General features: G+C 43.3%; 1 protein-coding gene across 1 annotated transcript in view; it reads right to left on the bottom strand.

Moving 5' to 3' along the window:
- Positions 1 to 23286, bottom strand: part of LOC122808201 (rootletin-like) — a 546256-nt gene that overhangs the window by 261940 nt on the left and 261030 nt on the right. The window contains exon 6 of the mRNA XM_044079170.1: positions 21239 to 21469. Coding sequence (XP_043935105.1) covers positions 21239 to 21469 — 231 coding nt within the window. The remainder of the gene's footprint in view (positions 1 to 21238; positions 21470 to 23286) is intronic.

The following is a 23286-nucleotide window of genomic DNA, read 5'->3' as shown; positions in this document are numbered from 1 at the left end:
GAATAGCTTTCATGTCCATGAGATCTGAAATTTGTTTTTGTGCCTCTGCCCTTTGATTGTGTGGCAGGTTTGGCATGCCTCTCATTTTTGGAAGGGTGTGAAAGTGGAATCTGTAGCCTCTGTATATAATGTCCAGAATCCATTTGTCTTTTGTGACAATATGCCAATTTTTCGAAAATAATGCCAGTTTTCCGCCTAAAGGTGCTGCCATTAGAGCTTTGCTTGGCATGCAAAGGGGAAAGTCATTGGTTCTGCTTTCTGAATGGCTGTGAACTATCCTCACCACCTCTTGGTGTAGGTGTTTGCCACTGTCTGCCTCTAAATGATCCTTGAGATTGCCCTCTACCCCTCGGGCGCCTGTATCTAACTCTTTGAGGTCTGTCCGTGGCTGGAAAGGACCAATTTTTCGAAGGCCAATTTCTACTGAAACGTGGAGGTTGTACCTGTAGGAAATCTTTCACTGTTTGCATTGATTTTGCCTTTTCCTCCATTTTCTTTAATACCTCCTCAGCTTTTTGAAGAGGTGCATCTAGTAATTTAGCTTTGACATGATCTGGTAAGGTTTGCTCTTTGAGCCAAGCATGTCTACGTATGACTGATCCTGTAACAGCAGCTCTACATGAGGCCTCTAAAGCATCAAAACCACATTGCAAGGTATGTTTACCCACTTGTTCTGCACTATGCAACAAATCCTGCAATTCCTTCAAGTCTGGTTGTTCAGGGTGTGACATTTTGCTTTTCAACTGAGATAACAAAAACTGTTGATACTTTAACATATGGAACTGACAGTTTAATGCCCTCATGGTTAAAGTGGCCGAGGTGTAAACCTTTTTCCCCCACCTTTCTAAAGCTCTGGAATCTCTCTCTGAAGGTAATGGATTTTTGGCAGTGGAGGCCTTGATTTCCTTGGGACCCTGTGAAATAGTTTCTGGGTCAGCCGCATGGCTTTTGTATAGGAATTGGTGTGAATCAGGAACCCGGTAATACCTGTCAGGCTTGACTGGAGCTGGAGGTAAAGAATCTGGGTTAAGGCTGGCCTCTGAATACACATCTAGTATGTCTAAGACAGGAGGGATAGCCAGAGGCCTGTGCTGAGGGAGCAAGAGGAAATCCCTGAGCCTTTTCTTGGAGTCTGAGTAATCTTGGCCTTCCCAGTGGAAGTGTTCCCTCAAGGTATGCAAGGTTTCCCCAAAAGAGTAATCCTCAGGGGGGGGGGAGACAGAGGGAATGGACTCCTCTGCATCAGAATCTTCAAAAGGGGAGTATGAATGTTCCTGGTCTTCAGAATGTTCTGAAGTAATGGAGGCCTGGTCCGAGGAAGGGTATTCTTCCTCCACTCTGGGCCTTTTGTCCGAGGGGGGTTGAGAACCCCTGATATGAGTAATCAAATCCTCAGCCATTTTGAGCATCTGCTTTTTAGGCATGGGGCCTTGAGAGGGGCCCTGTGGAGCTTGTCTTTTAGCATGCATGGCTGCTTTAGATTTAGTGAAAGCCTTAATGGAAAAAGAAGAAGAAGGCCTGAAGACACCTTGAGAGGTGGCAGGCCTGTCTAAACTCTGAGTTTCCCCGCCAAGAGTGGCGTCCGTATCTGTAGTCGGGGTGTGGGCCAAGGAGCCTGCGACCTCGGGCACAGAAGACACCGCTAATGGAGTGTCATCGGTAGTCAGGGGCTGCGTAGGCGCCTCGCTGAGAACCGGAGCACCTGTAGTCAGCTTTAGCGTGGTGTCGGTAGAAGTCGCGGACCTCGTATGCCGGTCCTTATCTTTGCGTATTTTACTCAAAACTGGAGTCGGAGTATCCGACGACATAATGTAATTAAACCTTTTGCCAAAATAGTGTTGGGCGAACTCCGCCCAACGCTTAACAGTGCGTCTGTTGAATGTAGCACAAAAACGACAGGCCGAGACGTCGTGGTCTGGGCCTAAGCAAGGAATGCAGAGGGAATGGAAATCCTTATGCGGTATTTGCTTCCCACATGAAATACAATTATTAACTTTGTCTGACATCGGTCTGAGGCAAGAAAAGTTTCCCCAATGGGGTACTTAGCTTTCAAGAAGACTTCGGCTGAAAAATATTCGTAATCTCAGGAGCTGGCCGACCGGCACTTGCGAACTGCTTCTGCTTCGGGCACCGCGCGGCAAGAAAGACTGAAGAAAATGGCGTCGGCTGGTTCTTTTATACCCCTGTCGCACTGACATCAGGGAAGAAGCAACGACATCCGACGCCGGACCTAGACTTTGGAATTCGGCCGACCGAGGACCCACCTGACGGCAGGAAAACCCATCTGTTATGACTGCAGCTGTATGCACGATGAACATCCCACATGGTTAGAATTGCTGGAGCCATGTCAGACTCCAAGCCAGTTACAAGTGGCGTCCCACAAGGCTCAGTCCTGGGACCCCTCTTGTTCGGTATATATTTCTCGGAGGTATAGGCCAACACGGAAGGACTGTGGCTGACCAAGTTCGCAGATGACTGCAAAGTGGGTGCCATAATCGACTCTCCAGTCGACACAAGCATCCTCCAAAAGGGCCTCATAGAAACAGACAACTGGTGCCAGAGCCATGGCCTCAAGCTAAATGCCAAAAAGTGTATAGTCATCCCCTTTGGCAAAAACAAAGTGCCCACAAATTATCACATAGGTGGTAATCCATTAAGTACAGAAAAATAATTAGGGACCTGGGGACCCAAGCTGATAGCAATCTCTCATTTGACAACCACGTGGCCAAAGTGGTTAGAAAAACATTTTATATAGCCCACCTAATCATGAAGGGATTCACATCTAGATCAGGGGAGGTCATCGTGCCTCTTTACTCATCCCTCATCAGGCCCATAATTGAGTACAATGCCCCGTTTGGGATGTACCTTACCAGACACCTGCAGCAAATGGAAAGACCCCAAAAGTACCTCACCAAGAGGATCAAAGGGCTCAAACAGATGCCATATGCTGCCCGGTTAAAGAAACTCCAGCTCTACTCAGTGGCATACCGCCTGCTCAGAGGAGATCTGTGCCTGACGTATAAAGCCATGTCCAACCTGGAATTAATGGACATGCTGCACCTCAGAAAATCCAAATCCCATCGAGCTACGCGCTCGAGAGACTTGAACCTCAGCACTGAAATAAATAGGACATGCTGGAGGGACAGATTCATAACCCAGAGGCTCCCTTCACTCTGGAATAAAATCCCAGTCCAGGTTAGGCAGAGTCCCTCATTGACTCTCTTCAAGAGGAATCTTGATGAGTGGATGGGAGATCGTAGGTTTACCCCGGGTATCACTTCTGTGTCACTGTTAGAGGCACAGTATACTATCCTCGAAAAAGGGCATAGCAAAATTAATTTAAAATGGGTGGCGAAAGCCAAACACACTCTGGCTAGGCTTATAAATGCCCTAGGGCAGATAGCCTAGTATGAACCTATGAACATCTTCCTCATTTTAAATGGAGAGATTTTGTGAAATGGTATGAAATAACTTCTGGATATGATCCTCTGCATCCAAGTATCTACTGTAATGGATGCCTGGGCTTCTAGGTGTACAGACAAATATCCCTCGACTGCCTACAGAAAAAAGCAGTTGGGTGACCCTTCAGGAACGCTGATACAGTTTGTCCAAAAAGAAATCCTTGAAACCCAAATTTGTGGACCAGCTCTGCTGTGAGGATGGCATCTTCTGTTACAGTTCCCCCTTCTGCCTCTTGGAGAGCCATCTCCTCATGAGTCTTGGAAAGGACCTTGCGACTTATGAAACCACATTTTCCTACCTCCTTGCTGATTTCATGAAAAGGGTCCCTGAGGAATAGAAAAATGGATACTAACAGCAGACAAGATCATTCCCTCTTGCTCTTTTCTGGAGAGCGTTTCCTTCATCTTTTGGCCAAACAGGGAAAATCCATCAAAAGGAGCACTGATGAATGATAACTTGAAGATCTTCACAAACTCTCACAAGCACAGCCATGCATGTCTCCTGATGGCTATGCCTGAATCCATCACCTCTTAAGTGCCCACTGCAGAGAGAGAAATCAATCACATAGACACATTGGATATAGGATGAAGGGTGGCCACCTGTGAAGAACCTTATTCTGGTCCTCCACAGACATGGACCCAGAAAAATATTTGGAAAGCTCCTTTGTCAAATCTCTTTGCAACACGGTAAAGTGTGTCATATAATTCAAATATAGCAGGGCAAAGGTCACTGAGGTATAGACATGCATTATAAATCTGTTCAAAGCCCTTGACTCCCTGTTAGGGGGATGGACAAATGTGCTCTGCAAACTCTTTCTTGGTGGCTGCTGCTACAACCACGGCATCTACTGGGTCTCCCTTACTCCAGTGTGCTCTATCCTTTGGTGTGGGGCTAAAAATCTATCCAGTCACTTGTGAATTGTCTCCGCCATATCTGGCTCCTTCCATGCACAACATGAGACAAGATAGATTAGCTCATCAGCTGGGGGGGGGGGGGTCACCCAAGACGTAGCTGGGCCAGACCTGAAGGTCTCTAGGAACACCGACTTTTCCTGGGAAGGGTTTTTTTTTTCGGAAGACCATCCATCTTTTTTCTTTAGAAGTTCCAGTTTTCTCCAAAGGAGACATCCTCAGGTGGAGATCTGGGAGACACTACCCCCCCCCCCCCATTGAAGTCAGTATCCTCAGTGAGAGATTCCTGAGGGAAATCAAAGTGTCTCCTTTCACACAACCTCTTCCTAGGGACTTCATCACTGGTATGGTCTAGTGAAGTATCGGAAGTGACAGGGAAGTCCTTATGGGCTGACTGGAGGCTTGTTCAGGCAGGCTGTCCAAGTGCGATAGAGGTGAGATACTCAGAATTCATACCCAACAGTGAAACAGAAATGGGATCCAAAGGAGTCAAGGATGCCCTTTCTCTAAGCAGAGAGAAAGCCCTCACCAATACCACAAAGGCAGATCTGTGAAAAACTGAGGCCAGCAGCTCTGGAGTTGAAGGCCCCTGTGCTGACGAGCCCTGAACTTCCCCAGATCCCCATCTCAAGGAGGGAGCTGGACTCAAGCTGTCCAGCACCGAAGCATTTAGGGGCAAGGACAGCTCCAGTAACTTAGAACTCGACCTCAACCCTGCAGAGTTGAGGCCAACACTTTGGCTCTGACAGTCCTCCACTGCAAAAACATCTGAGCCAAATGACTGAGAAATATGGTCAGAGTGGAACAATGACTTCTCTTCAGATCTGATGAGGACACCCTCAAGATCTCAGAGCAGAGGCCTCCGAAACCACTGGAAAGATCAGAGCAGGAGATATGATTATCAGATCAGAGGTGGGTAGTCTTACCAATCTGATGGGAGATTGAGATGGGATCACTCCCATCTAGATCTGAGCTCTGAGGAAATTTCCCATCATCCTCTCCACCTCTTTTTTAAAAAAGCTCCTGCAGGACCTAAGAAAAGAGCTGGTAGATGGTGGCCTGGAATGTCTATTTAGAGTTTCCTGAAGAAAAGGTGAGTGAAGCTGAGGAGAAATCAGCTCTTGTGAGAACCATGGTGACTAGATTTGAGGCAACCTAGGCTTTGATAAAGTAGGATCTGAAGGTGTCAGATCTGACTTTTTTTTTGAGATTTTCTCAGTAGGCTAGGAGGATGGAGTTTATGCAGTAGAACAGTCCAATGATCTCTACTTAGGGGCCTTATCATTTGGGTCCAATTCAAGCATACCTTTTTCAGACCTCTTGGAGGGGGGTTTGAGCCACATTAGTAGATAAGAAGAGGAACAAGGAAGAAGGCCTTTCAGCATTAACTTATTTTTCTGGTCACTAAGAACCCTGGAAGTGAAACCAGCACAAATAGAACAATCAGTTTCTAAATGGGCAGTGCCCAAACAGTAGACATATTCCTTGTGGGCATCAGAATTGTGAATCTTATGCCCACAGGAAGTGCATATTTTGAAACTGATCAGTTCATCTGCCACGTTAAGTAAATAAAAGACAGAAGGAGGAAGTTTAAATTCAGCTACAGCAAAAGATTTTTTTTTTTAGTTAACTGCATGACAGAACATACCAACAATGGTATAAAGAAATACACTCTAGAGAGCAGGAAAGAAAAAATTAAAGGAAAAGAAGCAAAAGTACCAACAATGGTACTTCATAGAGTACACAAACAATAATAGGATAGGAAAAGAACTGCCTGATGGACAGAACTCAGGAACTATTCAAAAGTAAGGGAGACAGTGAAAGAAAGTTATATATAATTTAAAAGAAGAAAACGTACAACTGTATAATGCTGAAGAGTCACCCAAAGTCTTGTGAGCAGGTAATTCCCGTCTGTGTGATATGGCGGCAAATGAGATTTGAGGTATGTTAAGTTGGTGGGGCATTATGGATAAGGCAGGAGCTGAATAGCTGGATCTATGAATCTAGTGAAAGTGGCCAAGTCAAATCCGCTCCAAATGAAAATAACAGATACACAATTTCTTCACAAAAAATAATGTGTTCAGCTACTTTACACAAGTATTAGACTGAAAGAAAAAAAAAAAAAAAAAACCTCTCTATTTAAAAGTACATTACAGTCTTGAGACAGTCTGTTAAAACACAACTTTCCTAGTTTAAAATAACTTTCCTGAAGAGGAAAGTAATAAAACCTCAACAGCATTTAAGAAAATAGAATTTTTTTCCACAAAGGGGACTTTTCTGCCCAACAAAGAAAAGCAAAACCCGACCAGCGATACTCAAATGCCTCAGAGGCACATACTCTTCTGTGGCATTAAAGCTATGCAGGCCTTCGCACCCAAACTTGTCTTTTAGTCAGCTCAGCTTAAGCTGCTTGACAGATTGGATGCACGGAAAGTCCCCTGAAGCTCTAGAAACAGGCCAGCTGTTATACCCTTGGCAAGATATAACCCCTTATAGCTAAGGCTACTGGCAGCAGTGATCAATATGAAAGACATCATGAGAAGTCTCACCGCATCACTGCAGAAGCTTAGCGATGGTCCTCCCCTAAACTTTCCTTTAGACTACGCCTTCTCTTGCGCAGTCTCCAGACTCTGCAAGAGATGTCATGGGAAATGCCTATGCAACCACCCTTCCTCCCCACAATGGAGACTCCTCCATCCATCCCATGCTCCTGTTCTTTCACTTGCACAAGCCACTAAATAAACCCAGGTCAGCAAGTGGAAATCACGGTTTTATCCATCTATGCCACCAGAATGACATAAGCATATTTTAACTCCTGTGTTATTAGAAATCTGAGAGGTGGTATGAGAGTTAATAAAAGTTATGTACTTACCATAACTTGGGATCTGTGCTATCCAATGTCATTCATCACAGCTGGGTCTTGGATCGGAGCAAGCAAATAAAGGACATATCTAGCCTCAGGCTCCTCCCCTTCCCAAAATCCTTCACTGACCGATGACCCTCTGACAATGTTTTCTGGATAGAGATGAAGCAATCTGGACTGCCTATAATACTAGAAAGTCCTTAAAGGAAGACATCCCTCCACACTTACCAGATCTCCAGAAGGAAGGGGGAAGGAGGGTGGAAATATAATGAATAATGACACTGGATAGCACAGATACCAAGTTATGGCACGTACATAACTCTGTCTGATGCTGTCTGTCTCATTATTCATCATGGATGGGTCAGAGTCCCGCTACTATGAACCCGGGGAGGACTCCGGGAAGGATATGCGGGAGCACAGAGGAACCAAAGGAAACCCTGTTTCTCGTCACCAAATCCAACTTATAATGTGTAACAAAGGTGTGGAGATTAGACCAAGTAGCAGCAGAGCAAATCTCGCCAAATGAAACCTTAGTCATAAAAGGCTGAAGAAGCAGCCACAGACCTAGAAGAGTGAGCTTTAACTGGTCTGGAAAGTTCCATGTGTCTGCTGTCATAAATGAAGGAAATACAGCTGGCGATCCAATGGGAAATCGATACCTTGGTAACTGCCAGACCTTTTCTGGCCTGAGAGAAGGCTTCAAAGAGCTGATCCGCCTACCGAAATTCTTCAGTCCTCTTAAGATAAAATTGCAATTGTCTAAGGACGTCCGAACAATGCAATATATATTCACATTTATTAAAGTAGTTAGGGAAGAAGATAGGAAACTGAACAGATTGGTAAAGACTGGCCTCCGAAGCTATCTCAGGAATGAACAAAGGATTAGTCCTGAGAGATACCCTATTCGGGTTCCTGTTACAAGACCGAAGATGCATTCTTTCGAATGTGTCTTAGTCGGACATAAAAGACTGAAAAGGCAAAATATCAAAGCAGCTTTTAAGCGAATTCTTTCCCTGGGAAAGAATTCGCTTGGCGCTTCGTTACTTTGCCGTTTTCGGCACTGTGGTGAAGTCTCGGAGTTGGAATATTTAAGTAGGGGGGGTGTGGGGGTGAAGCCCCCACTTAATGTAATGTTTTAAAGTGTTTTCTTTTTTAGTTTTTTTGTTGAAACAGTGATTATATTCCCTTGGAAAAAAAATCGCTGTTCTGACAGTTCGACATTGTAAGCATTCGCTTACATAGGGTCGATTAATCACCGTTCGCTTTTTTAAGTGTTCGGTGATATAATATAGACCCCACCCCCTATTCTTGTGGAAAACCATAAAATAGGGCTTAATGCAAACAGCCTACAACTCAGAAACTCTCTTGGCAGAAGTAATTGCCACCAAGAAGGCCATCTTCCAGGACAGGAATTTGACATCACAAGATGCTGCGGGCTCAAATGGCTTTTGTGTCAAAGACTGCAACACCAGGGTAAGACCCCATGGTGGGGAAGGATCTTTCATAGGAGGTCTAAGGAGAAATACCCCTTTGAGAAAGGCCTTACACAGTCTGGAAGAAAAGGTGGGACCCTCATTCACATGACAATTTGAAATGGCCGTCAAATGGAGTTTAATCGTGGAGAAACTAGCCCTTTCCTGAAACAGAGAAGTCAAAAACAACAGAATGTCAGGAATAGGGGCTTAAAAAGGATCTAGATTTCATTGTCTGGCTCTAATTGAGAATCTTTTCCACTTCTTAGAATATACCTTCTTGGCAGACCGTTTTTGAGAGGCTAAGATAATATTCTTCACCGGAGAGGAAAGCTTGGACTGGAAAAGGATCTCTGGAATTGGAGGAACCATGCAGTTAGACAAAGAGGCTGAAGGTCAGAAACAGGAAGCCCCCAAGGGTGGGAAATGAGATTTGGGGTGGGATTCAATATCCAGGGAAGCAGCAACTCTGAAAGTGAAGTGGTGTGTTCCGAGACCAAATCCCTTTGAAGCTAGGTAAAATGTACCATGTAGCTCGTTGCTCTCAGTCCGAATGTTGCTGAGGCAAGCACGTGCTTTCCAAAGTGGTCAGTTGCTCGAGACTACCTGTTTGAAGGATGGACCATGGAGCTCTGTTCTGCGAGCTCCTTCTTCGTAGCTGTGGCCAATGAGATGACATCAATGGGGACGCCCTTACTCCAAAAAGTTTTATCCTTTTAAGGGACTATGAAACTTGTCAGCCTTTTTGGGAACTGGTTCCACTGGGTCCAGTTTCTTTCATGCCCTGTGGATGATGAGTTCTGCAAGCTCGTTGGCAGGGGGGACACCCAGGTAGAAGATGGGCCCGTCCCAAAGGCCTTCAGGAACATGGATTCCTCTGAAGACAGAGCAGGGGAAGATCAACGCCTCTTTGCTTTAGAATCTCAAGGATATCCCCAAAGGACACTTCCTCAGACTGCAGTCTGGGGGACCCGTTTTCCTCGGGACTCCCATTTCCCTCCTCAGAATCCATGTCCTCAGTGAGGGGACTCTCTACGGGAGCCCAAGTGCCTCCTCTTGCACATCCTCTTCTGAGGGTGCTCCTCCACGGTGGGCTCTAGAGAGGACTCAGAAGAGGCAGGGACCCCAAGTGGGGTAACACCCACCTGAAGGTGCTCATGGGATGGCTAACCCTGGAAGTATGATGAGGGTTCGACGCCCAAAGTCAAGGGGGGTTGGGGAGGATCTAGAGACAAGGAGAGCTAACTGCTCAGCCGGAAAAGGTCCTCTCTACTGCCCAGAAGGCCAGTGCACTGGACGAGGCTTCCCTCTTCTCTCCTACAGCCGCAGCTACCTGGGAAAGAAGGAGGGACCCTAATGCAGCACCGACATCTGCAGAAACTATCAGCTCGATCTGTCCAGCACAAAGGCACCCAAGGGGAGGCAACGGTCCAAAAACTCCAGGCCCAACCCCACCCCCCGGGAACCAGCATAGACCTTGCAGGGCCGAGGTGCAGCCAGTTCCGAGGGCAGTGGAACAGTCTGCCAGGGACCCTGATGGTGTCGGAAAGACACCAGACACCATTGGCCTCTAACCGGGAATACTCCAATCCTGGTGATCCAAACCCAGGTGGGTCATACGAAGAGAATGCAGTCCCACGGATGGGAAGACATCCTGGGCAACTGAGAAGGGGATGGTAACAAGCCCAACTCGATTTGGGCCTTGAGAAAACTCCTCATCAACCTATCCATATCTGTGGGTCGCAGACTTCTGGAGGACCTGAAGGATACTGAAGAATGTCCCAACCTGGCTGGAGACCCTGACACTGTCCTACGGTCTCGGGAGGGAGACTGACTCCTATACCTCAGACCCAAACTCCTGGACCTCGAGCGGGAGCTGTCAATAATTATTGGATCAGATATAACCTTCAGATCCGAAGTCCTGGATGGATCCGATGGTTTAGTCGGCACAGAAAATGGATCTGGTAGACATACCGAATCCGAAGGTGGCTTGCGCCAAATCGGATCAGAGAGTCTACGAGGCCTCAGATCCAACACACTGATCCAAGGCTCTCGGAGTGGAAGAACCTGGATCTGAAGCCAAAGAGGCTAGGGTCAGATCTGGGGATCTGTGTTCTGAGAACTTTGGCATTTTTGAAGGGGAATCCCTCGAGGAAGAAGTGGAGGTCTTCATTTTGGGATCTGCAGGGGCTTAAGAGGGGGAGCTGAAGGCTAGAGGAACTGCATTAGCAAGTCACTTTAAAAGACACTTATTCCTGTGATCCACGAGAGCCCTGGGGTTGAATGTGGCACAAATGTTGCATTCAACCTCCAGGTGACTCTCTCCAAGGCAAACACACTCCTCATGCGAGTCGGAATGGGGCATTTTCCGACTGCACGAGGAGCATCTTTTAAAGCCAGACGGCTTCTTAGTCATTTTAGAAAATAAAGCACACACCAGAACACCCGCGCACTCTATGGGAAGGGGGAGATAGAAAAACTACTTTACTGACAGAAAGTGAGTTAACACAGGTACAGCTAAAGCAAAAAAACCCTGAAGGAGAAACACTACTGAAGGCTCAGAAAAAAGGTGGGTACCCACAGAAAAAGACTTATAAAAGCTACAATGAGGGGAGGAAGTATAAACTACACTTTAGGAAAGGGCACACTAAAGTTATAAGAATAAAGGAAAGAAACCCTAAAAGAGAAAGGCAATTTACACTTATCTAAAGTGAAGTTGCTTGAGCTGCAGGATACACGTCCAAATGTTTCCCCGGCAAATGAGATCTGGGGGTTTTAGGTCAGCAAGGGATTATGGGAAAGCGAGGAGCTTGAGCTCTGGATCTGTCCTTCAGTTGCCGACATGGATCCGTGGTCAGATCCAAGACACATCTGTAATGAATAATGACACGGACAGCATCAGATCAGAGCATTTAGAGACAGAACTGTGAACTTTGGGAATTTGATGTGAAATTTTGAAAAAGGATAGATCTAGGCCAAGTCTGCAGGTTTCTCCTTTCTTAGACACCAGAAAGATTTCTGAATAAACCCTTTCTCTCTCAGACCTGGGTGAACAGCTTCTATACTCCCTGAAACAGCATCTGATCTAGAAAAAGAGGAAACAGAGGTTTCACTGGGTGGATGAAGAGCAGTCCCTTGTAAAGGAGGAAGGGAATCCCACTGTCAGTTGTCACCCTTTTGACTGATTTTCAGAAACCAAACTTCTGAAGTTTAGTGCCACAGAAGAAAGTGAAGACCCAGACTTTGGGAAAGCGTTACAAAAATGAAGTGGAATGTATTCCACTTGGTGAAGTGCTAGCCGACCAAAAATCACTCAAAGCCCTCAGAGAAAAATACACTTCAATGATGAGAATGTTCCGATGTTTTGGCACCTTAACACTGACCTTATACTGCTCTCCCCAAGCTATATAATGGTTAGGGCTCGTGGAAGTTGTGCTAAAGCTTTGAAAGCTGGCCGACTAGGCCAATCCTTGACAGGATGTGTCATAAGGAGTAGACTACTGAAACAGTAGCCTAATGATGAACATCACTGGTATTCCTGTACAACAAAGTGCAGTTTTAATATTGGGAAACTACATTCAGAAAGTCAATTAAGCCAATTTCAAACATTGATAAAGGGAAAAACTGTTTCTAGTCTCTGTGGCTGTAAATAATCAGATATAACTAAAAGACTTGCACTACACAAAAGAACCTTTGATAGCAGCTCAAATAATGATTTAATCAATGATTTGCCACATACACCACTGTATCATATGCATACACAGACTGAGGCTATTTATGACCTGTGTGTACAGCATAAGCTTAAAATCTGTTTTTTATGAGATTACTCTATTCTTGTCTTTAATAGACCATCAGTTATCAAAGGTATTGTTATTTAATAAGTGGCTTGAAAATTTCTGTAGTGCAAAGGACCTAAATCTTTATCAAAGTCTGGGGTGATTTTCACAAGAAAGTACGGTTGCACAAGTACACTTAACATAAAATTAGATGTTCAAATAATCACTGCTGCATTAGCCATAAATTGACTTCAACAATTGGCTAAGCTTCTGGTGTCATTCAAAGGAGAGCCAGTATCTGCCTGGGATGACATGATCAACAAACCATGATGCTTTGCCAGAGATGGTCTGCACCTTTCACCCCTAGGATTTAGGTTACTGGCTAAAGCTCCTGCCACCCCCATAGTACCTTTTTTAGGCAAGGTTCAAAGGACAAAAACACCACCATAACAGGTACAAGCATGCAAAATCTGAAGGTAATGCTACTCAATGCTAGAAGTCTAAACCTCAAAATGTACTCTCTCAAAACACTCCTAAAAATGGAGAACATCGATATCTGTGCAGTAACTGAGACCTGGTTCAAGGCTCCAGAGAGCACCTCTGCAATACCAGGCTACAACTCTTACCACACTTTTTGGCCACCAAACCAAGACCGAAACACTAAAGGTGGAGCAGTGTCCTTATTCACCAAGGATATTCGCACCTTCAGGCTAGTTGCCCAACATGAAATTCTCCGGGTGCAACTAATACTAGGTAAGACTGCAATCCAAATTGTAGCTTGCTACAGATCCCCCAATCATAACCCAAGGTTCCCAATACACCTTTCAAAACATACTGGAAAATACAACTAAACACCCTAATACTGGGTGATTTCAACTACCCTGCCATTAACTGGGAAAACTACTCGGGTACCAACACCTTTTCCCAATGGTTCTTGGAATTCATAAATTCCAACGCCCTGGACCAACTAATCCATTGTCCCACCAGGGGCTCCAATACCCTAGACCTGGTCATTACCAACATGTGAGATAGATGCTCCACACCAGTGGTCACCCCCTCATTGGTCAGGTCTGACCATAAGCAAATCACCCTTGACATCCACATCCCACCCCCATCCTCCCAAGTAAGGAAACCTCTGAAAAAACTGCTCCAAAGCCTGCTTCATGCTACTCAAGTCAGACGTGACAAATTTCATGACACCCATGCAGACGGGAGCAGAAAATTTGACTGCTCAATCCTACACTAAGGCACTGTATGAGCACATACACTTGTGCATGAATCTTGCCATCCCAAATAGAACCAAGACACTCTCCTCCAAAAAAAGGAAGCCAATCTGGTGGTCCCCTGCCATAAACAAACTCTACAACAGAAGGAAGAAACTGTTGCAGAAAAGAGGAAAATCCCAGGATGCAAAAAACTCCCTTACCAGCCTAAGTAAGAAGCTGAGATCCCTCATAAAATCCTCCAAAGCTAGTTACGAAAATAAAATTGCCAAAGATTCCAAAGACAACCACAAGTCATTCTATAGTTATGTCAAGAATCTAAATGGCAATGCTCAGATCTGCTCTGAGCTACAAAAGAATGGCATTAAATATACTGATCCCAAGGACCAATATTCTGGCAGATCGATTTAGTGCCAACTTCACCCCCCCTCTCACCCCCTAAAGGACCCATCTCAAGACCAAATGATTGCCAAATTCAGGTAATCACGGCAACACAGGTAGAAACCGCACTCTCCAAAGGTAAGAATACAGCATCCATGGGACCAGATGACATCCCGGGTTGTGTATTACATGAACTACAAAATGAAGTGGCACCTCACCTAACTGTCATGTTTAACCATAGCCTCACCTCAGGCTTCATGCCCACTGAGTGGCGCACAGCTATAGTTATCTCACTCCACAAGGGGGGATCCACCTTGGATCCCGGGAACTACCGTCCCATCAGTCTGATGAGCCTGATCTGCAAGGGCATGGAACACATTATTATGGAACTTATAAACAAAGACATTGACAACCTTCAAACACTAGACCCCACCCAGTTTGGGTTCGTGAAGGGACGATCTTGTCTCCTGAACCTGACTGACTTCTTCAAATCAGTTTTCATAGCTGTGGACGAGGGTAAGGCAGTACACACAACCTATCTGGACCTCTCCAAGGCCTTCGACACCATCCCCCACTCTGGAATCATAGATAAACTTACTAAGCTGGGCATAACTCCCTATGTCACTCAATGGGTTGCCAACTGGATTACTGACAGAACCCAGACTGTAAAAGTAGCCGACTACAAATCCAGCTCCAGAGAAGTGATAAGTGGAGTACCTCAGGGTTCAGTCCTGAGACCGCTCTTGTTTGGCATCTACTTCTCTGAAGTACAGGCCAACACTAAGGGACTCTGGCTAACAAAGTTCGCAGATGACTGCAAACTGTGAGCCATTATTGAATCCCCAAATGATGTGGATATTCTACAAAAAGGCCTTACAGAAACAGATGCTTGGTGCAAGAGCCATGGGCTCAAGCTTAATGCCAAGAAATGTATAGTTATCCCCTTTGGGAAAAAACATGTACCCATGAATTACCACATAGGTGGCAGTACACTAAACACCGAAAGTGTGATGAGAGACTTAGGGACACATTTGGACAGTGGTCTCACCTTCGATAACCACATCACCACAACAGTCCGGAAAACCTTCTATGTGGCACACCTCATCACTAAGGGCTTTTCATCCAGAAAAAAGGAGGTCATTGTCCCACTGTACTCATCTCTCATTAGACCCATTATAGAGTACAATGCCCCATTTGGTATGTACCTCACAAGACATCTGCAACAGCTGGAAAGGCCACAGAAACACCTCACTAAAAGAATCACAGGCCTAAAGCAGATGCCCTATGCTGACCATCTAAAAAAACTCCAGCTATACTCTGTGGCATATCATTTATTCAGAGGCGATCTCTGCTTAACATACAAGGCCATGTCGAACCCTGAGCTGTTGGACATGCTCCACTTAAAGAAATCCCAATCCCTCAGAGCCACACGCTCCAGGAATCTAAACTTTGTCATCACAATGAACAAAACATATTGGAGGGATAGGTTCCTGACCCAGAGACTCCCCACACTTTGGAATAAACTGCCCATACAAGTCAGGCAGAGCACCTCATTGGCCCTCTTCAAAAGGAACCTTGATGATTGGATGGGAGATAGGAAATTCACCCCGGGGATCACGTCAGTCACCCTGCTAGACAGGGATCCAGGGAAGTAAATATTCTGGGAAGAAATATCCAGGGAATTGTTATGGCTAGGCTTGTATAGGCCCTAGGGCCGATAGCCTAGTACCAACCTATGAACTTATGAAACCATGGGTTATATCCTGCTAAGGATATAACAGCTGGCCAGCTTCCCAAGCTTCAAGTGAACCTTCCTTGCAGTCAAACTGTTAATCAGCTCAAGCTGATCTTTAGAAAAAAAAAAAGTGGCATGGGTGTCAAGTCCTTCAAGGTTTGCATACCAACTGACAGCAGGAGGGTAGAGCTCTGAAAATGTAATTACTAGGAAACAAAGTCCTCACCCTTGCAATAAAACCATACAAAATAAGGGGATGCAGGGAGGGAGCAGCTACTACAGCAGTGATCATTCGAACATCTACTAATATGGTAAATTTACTTACACAACTGTACTATGTTCATTGTACTGATCACTGCTGCAATAGTCTTGGCTGTATGGCTAGACTACCATTGCTTATACCTACAGAGAGGAGGAAGGGTCAGGATATGGAAGTACCTGAAGAATGGTCCTAGCAAACCCTGTCCTAGAACTGGAGAAGTACTAGAGTTTGTAGTGCTTTGTAAAGCAAAAAAAAAAAAAAAAGTTTCATACAGCTATGTACAAAGGACCAAGTATATATATATATATATATATATATATATATATATATATATATATATATATATATAGATATATATAGATATATATATATATATATATAGATATATATATATAAAATTCACACACACACACACACACACACACATAAAACACACTCACACAGAAGGTTAAAACCAAAGTGGAAAGACATGATGAAACAAAGGATAGTTCAAAAAACAAGAAGGGGAAAATTTTGGATGCAGGCCCTTAAGGAAAATAACAAGCACACAGAACATTTTATTTATTTATACAGTGAGATGATATATTTTAAGCACTAAATGCAGAAATAAGGAAAGGAGACTAACAGTAGGGATTACTGTAACCAGGTTCATAGGAAATAGGCAAGAGGAGGCAATAATTTACTGGGGAAAATTTGCAATAAATGCAAGGTATTCAGAGCAAATAATGCAGGGAAAAGTAATATAGTGGGATGAGGTAAAGCAGAAGTTTGGACTGCAGGTTAGAGACTGCCTTCCCTATCAGAGATTGACATCAGAGTAAAGGAAAACAAATGGATAGGGGATTGCTAAGTGGAACACCAATTCTGGTAAAGAACAAAAAGGGCTAATAAGTATAGCATATAAAATACTACATGATAATTACAAAAAACTATCAAAAGAGATTAGAAAAGATTGGGAAGAGAGGAAAAAAAGGTGATATACAAAAAGCAACAGTGGGAGAACATGCATATGAATCCTAAGTATGCAACAAAGTCTAGGTGGTTTAGGATTTTTGCATGCAAGTGTTTTACAGAAGTATGTCTACACCACAGACTACTTCTCGGGTAAACAGACACTGTTGGAGGTGTTATAGGAGAGAGGTGACTGTGAACATAATTTCTGGGAATTTAACAGCCTGGCAGACAGTACAAATCACCAGAAAAACACTTTTGTCAGAAATGGTGGAGGAGCAAAGGATTGTAACTAAAAAATATTCTTTTAAGCTGGGATGTAGGATTAAATTGCCTAGACATAGTAAGGCCTTAATTTAATGCTACGGTCTTCGAAAAAAAGCAGTTTCTAGAAAATGAAAGTAAAAATCTAAATCGACCATAACTGAAGTACTGAATATCATAAAGGACCTTTAGAAAAGGGAAGGAGCAAATTACACAGAACTGAATGGACTTTGTTGGAACAATGCATACAGAAAAATGTTCAAGAAGAGTGAAATTTAGGAGAAGGTAGTATTTAAGCAATGCATGTATTGTTGGAGTGAATGAGAACTATTAAATATATATATATAAATATATATGTTTAATGCAATAAACTAAGGGGAATGTCTACAATGGTTTGTTTTATTTTATGCATGCCTGTCATTATCTAAATATAATGAATTTAATAAAGGTGTTTATGAAAAAAGAAGGGAAGATATATTTGTAGACGGACATACAACATTGCCAGGTTACTATAAAATTTAGTGAGGAAAGGGAAGGAAACAGGTTGACGAGTGTCAATACATGTCAAAGAGATTACTTGCTACATTGATCATGGAAGAACAGTGATGTGCAGTGCCCCAGAAGAGGGAAAGGAAATAAGAGATAATGTTCTTAGTGGCTCCCTATCAAATGTGCAAGTCTTACAATTGTAAATCCTGCAGCTACAAAAAACAGGCTGCATACAGCAAAACTTCAAAATCCTGCACTTCACCAACCCTACTCCAGCACCCTTGCTGCTTAGTTTGTAAATCCAAGGTTGCTGTACCTCAGATTAAGGAGAATACTCCAAAGTACGTCAGACTCAAACTCGGTATATACTTCATATTCACAGTTTCAGTCTCACTGCTTCAAATATCACTGCTGTGTCCTCAAAAATTCAAAAGGAACCAGATCTTACTAACTATTTGATAAATGAAAGAACCTTCTTTACTCTGTTCCAACGTTGAGTTCATCATTTCCATCAAAAGGAATTTTGCATTTTTTTTATAATCCTATGGTGTGTGTGTGTGTGTGTGTGTGTGTGTGTGTGTGTGTGTGTGTGTGTGTGTGTGTGTGTGCTTCCTGCTGCCACATAGTGTTTCATCACACAATGACTTCATAAGCATGCCTAATCTGAGAGCCTATCAAGGTTTCATTCACATCCTAACCACCAGTCAGCACATACTTAAATACTGAGAAATCACCACTAAGGCTTACTTTAAACTGCTAACAAGTAATAAACATTTGGGGTGGCCTATGAGAAATTCCAACAGTCGTTTTGGATGCAAGGGGCCACGCATTTATAAAGATACAGGAGAAAGGGATTACTGACTCAACAAGGACGTCTTCTGAATGAATAATACAAACAGTAGGACTACACATGAGTTATCTAGCACCAAGGGCCCTCAATGATGGCGAGATGACTACCAAGCAATTACTACCAGGGTGGAGGGAGCCAAAGGCTGACCAAGAATAACGTTCAGAAGGTTAAATCCTGGACCAAGTATAACACCAAAATAAGCCCAAACCATGGAGTCATACTCAAGACATTAATTCTTGGTGAAGAAATACCAGGTGGCCATGGCACAGATGTCTGCAAGGGAACATTCTTAAGCAAGGACAGGAAGCAATTACTCCTCTAGTGGAGTGGGTTCTATCGACATCATTCATTAGCAGGTGTTATCCTCTTGACTGAAAAAGCAAATCCACTGCCCTTAACCCATTAAACTGTCTACTTAGATTAGGTCATGGTTGCAATTTAGGTCCCAGAAAACAGCCAAGTGTAAAGACTTCTCATCTTCTTTTTGTGGATGATTTAAAACTGTACAGTTAATCGGTGGTGGTGCTGCGGTAGCGTTGTCGCCTCACAGTAAAGACGCTGTCCGGTTCGATTCTCAGCTAGAGCATCTTCTACGTGGAGACATGCGTGAATGGGCATACCTTCGTTGAAGGCTGTGCTTCAGGGCTGGTAACTCGGCACATAAAAATCAACTACCAATCATTAGCGGACCGGAGTTCCGCTGTGGCGACCCCTAACCGGGAAAAGCTGAAAGACACAAACAAACAGTTAATCAGATGAGGGGTTCAAAGCACAACTACAAGTAGTTAAAAATTTTTCAGATTATATAAGGTCTTGGTAAATGAGCAAAAACATTTAAAGCAGAAAAGCTGCAGCACCAAGAAAATATCAGTCTGGGAAAAGAATGCGATATAAAGGAACTTGAGCAGGAGGGAGTGTATAAATATTTAGGAACTGATGAAGGATCCACAATAAAACAAACAAATGTGAATAAAACTCAGTAAGGAATACTTCAAAAGACTAAAACTAATATTGAAAACAGCCTTGACATCTAGGAATAAAGTTCAAGCTATAAACCAATTTGCTCTTCCTGTTCTAACTTACAATTTGGCGTGACTAACAAAAACAAGAAAAATGTTTCAAGCTTACTAAATGATATATAAAAATCAGTGTATACCAATATTATATATATTTCATACTGAATGAGGTATGAGCCACCCTGAAATTGATTACACATATAGATATACATGGCACTGCATACATACCTGATGACCTCATCAGATCAAAACATTGTGAAAGTTTTAAAACATGAGGAAAGAAGTCTAAAGATCACCTCTCTCTGCTTAGCTCATCAGAAGTATTCCGATGTCAAGCAGGAATGGAAATCAAATCAGAAGTATACAAAAATCAGGCAGCAACTGAATGTGCCAAAAACAAAAGAAAGTATATAACCAGGATCAGGTGAGATGGATAGAAATGTGGAAAAGCCATAAATATTGTGATGAGTATAGAGATCTACAACAACCTCATGTGGATCATGATTTGAAGCAGGAATACTTAAGGAGAGGCAACTGGAAACCAAAGGAAGAAAGGTTAATAATAGTAGGCAAGGACAGTGGACTGTATACACATTGGTTTACAATGTCCACTGAACATGTGGGAGAAACATACAAATATTGATTGGTTCAGTAAAACTGAACTGGAAACAGTTGCATACCTTGTTGCTGGGTGTAATATACTCATGGCATAGGGCCTGTAGACTGAAAGGCACAATAATGTGGCAAGACTGCTGCACTAGGGATTGTGCAAACACTGCAATGTAGAAGTAGCTGAGAAGCACTGGAAACATGAATCCCAAAGCATTATAACAAATGATGACGTGTACTTCACATAGGATCACCTATTACCAACAAATCAGAAAAAAAAAAGTGCGAGAAAAACCAAATGTAGTAGAGCATGAAAAAAGATAAAAATAGCACTGATCACTGATACTGCTACACGAAGCAATTACAATGTCTCACATAGACAGAGAAAGAGACAAAGTCATAAAATATCAGAACTTGCAGGCAGAAAAGACAGCGATGTGGAAGAAAAATACCAAAACAGTTTCCTCAGTAGTAGGAGCAATGGGTTTAATAAAAAAGGAGTTTACAGTTGTGTTTAGATATGCTACCAGTAAATGTAACTCCATATGAGTTACAGGAGGAGTCAATTCTATTCACATTGTAGTTGCTGCGAAGAGCACGTTTGGCTAATATCAAAGATTGAAACAAAACTAATTCCATGAAGTTTATTTTCCTGACTTAGGAAGAGTCCATTACCATCACTGCATCAGAAACCCAAAAGATTTGGAGAAATTAAATTGAACTAAAAAAAGAGAAGCTTTTGCAATTACTTGTGAAATATAAATCGATCACTCCATAAAAATGCGTTGCTGAAATCTGCATATACATTACTTTCCGTAAACATAAACGGCATCACATAAGAAACAGCACTTTGCTAGTCCTGTTCACTTTTCTCTATGTATGTAACAGGCCAAGCTGCCAGAATCTAGCTCAATTTAAGAAGCATATGACAGTGCATATATGACTGTCTCGGTCTGTATTATAATGGCACCTACCTGGCTAAGCCTTTCTTGCAGTTCTTCTTTCTCCGATCTTAGTGACTGAATCTCTTGCTCCTTTGCCTCCTGCAACTCTTCAATGCTGACCAAAGATGCTTGCAGCTGTTGTTTGTCCAAATGTAACTCTTTATTTGCCTTCTCTGCTGCAGCAAGTTGTTCCTTCAGTGCAATATGCTCCTTTTCCATATCATTCAGCCTGGAATGAAGCTCTTCCCTCTTATCTTCCAACTGACAGACAGAAAGTATGTGTGAGAGCAAGAGAGACAGACACACAGAAAACAATATCAACTGTTAAGAACAGTGGAATACATTACACAAACTGCACCTTACATTAAGGAACTGCACAATGGCCTGTGATGGCATTTAGTCAGCTGTGTTAACATTAGCAGCATTTACTACTTAAAATTTGAAAGCAATTTATATTTTTCGTAAACACCTCTCAGAAGTAGGACCAGTTTAATGGGGCACCAGACTTCCTTAGGTTCATATGTGTGTTAAAAATGATATCATATAAAACACAGTTTATATAGTGGGAAAAGTCAAGATATGCAGACATACCATACCCACAATGCAAAATATATACAGTCTAAGACTACTCATAAGTATCAAAACAGCAATTTAGATTTTCTGTTTTTAACACACGATGCACTTCAAACATAATGTAGATGACCGGATGGGGTTTCAAATTACTCCAGGATTGACTGGGATGGCCCTTCTGCAGAAAGGAGACTCTACCTGAGTACATGGTCATAGATTCAATGACCTTGGAATATCTGAAGTATTCAATATTGTAAATGGGGAAAAAAAGAATTGAGTTGGGATCTTTAGAAAACAGAACAAGCAAACCACAAAAATAATTAAATTTGTGGAAGCAATACATGGAGAAAAATGTACAAGAGGAGGAGGAGATAAATGTAAGGAAAAGCAGTACTTGAGTAATTTGTTTAATGTTTCAGTGATTGACAATTGGTAAAAGAAGGGGCAGGAGAGGTAACCCATAAAGGAACAGGTGGTTCCAAAGGAAGGCGAATGCATCTGTCCTCCAGGCTGTGGGTAGTTTGCTCCTGGAAGAGAATTTTTTTCAGTTCAGCATCTTCTTTGGTGGCAAAGAGGTCTATCTGTGGGGATCCCGGTGCAGATGCCAGTCGTGTAGATCCATCAAGTTCCTGCTGAGATGATATGCTAGACTATTTTGAGTCCCTGGGAGGTTTTGTGCCAGGAGATGCAACCCAGAGAGAGAGAGCTGTCTCCCAGACCTGCATTGCTAGTCAACAAAGAGGGTAAGACTGGGTACCCCCGTGTTTGTTTATGTACCACATAACTGTGGTGTTGTCTGTTTTGAGAAGCATGACCCCTGGTTTCCACTGATCACTGAAAGTCAGTAGGCCCTTTTGCACTGTCTTTCCAATTTATGTGCTTGCATCTGAACTGATCTTCCCATCTGCCCTGGGATAAAACGTGTTGGAAAAGAGCCCCCCAGGCTCTCTCTGAAGCATCTGTGGTTAAAGTTTGGTCCTGAAGGATAAACCTGAAGGGGAGACTCTGGTTCTGGGGATATGCCCGTGTTCACCATGCAAATTCCACCTTGAGGCAAGGGAATCAGTGGAATTTCTTTCTTCAGGGACTGTCAGTGCTGGCACCAGAAATTCTTGAGGTTCCACTGGAGCTTCCTCATGTGTAGCCTGGCCAGAGGGATCATAAGGCTACTAGATGCCATGCAGCCTAATGCTCTGAGAACTCCCTGGCTGAGAAGCATGGTCTCTGCATAATGTTTTGGAAGTAATGAGGCAAGAAGGAGACTCGTTTCTGAAAGGAAAAATGCCTTTTGAAGAGAAGAATCCAGAACAGCCCCCAGGAAAACTATCATGGTGGATGGGTCTTGCATTGGATTTGCAAAGATTTATGGTGAATCCCAAACAGGAGAGGAGGGTTTGAGTGAAGGCCAGATCCTTGAACAGGTTTGACTGACTTGTGGCTTGAAAGAGGTAGTTGTCCAAACAGGGGTAAATTTGAATCCTTCTTGTTCGGCAGAAGGCAATCACATG

This window comes from Protopterus annectens, chromosome 8.part0 (assembly GCF_019279795.1).
Source record: "Protopterus annectens isolate FY-2018-M chromosome 8.part0, PAN1.0, whole genome shotgun sequence".
Taxonomy (NCBI): domain Eukaryota; kingdom Metazoa; phylum Chordata; order Ceratodontiformes; family Protopteridae; genus Protopterus; species Protopterus annectens.
This window is presented reverse-complemented; position numbering and strand designations above follow the sequence as displayed.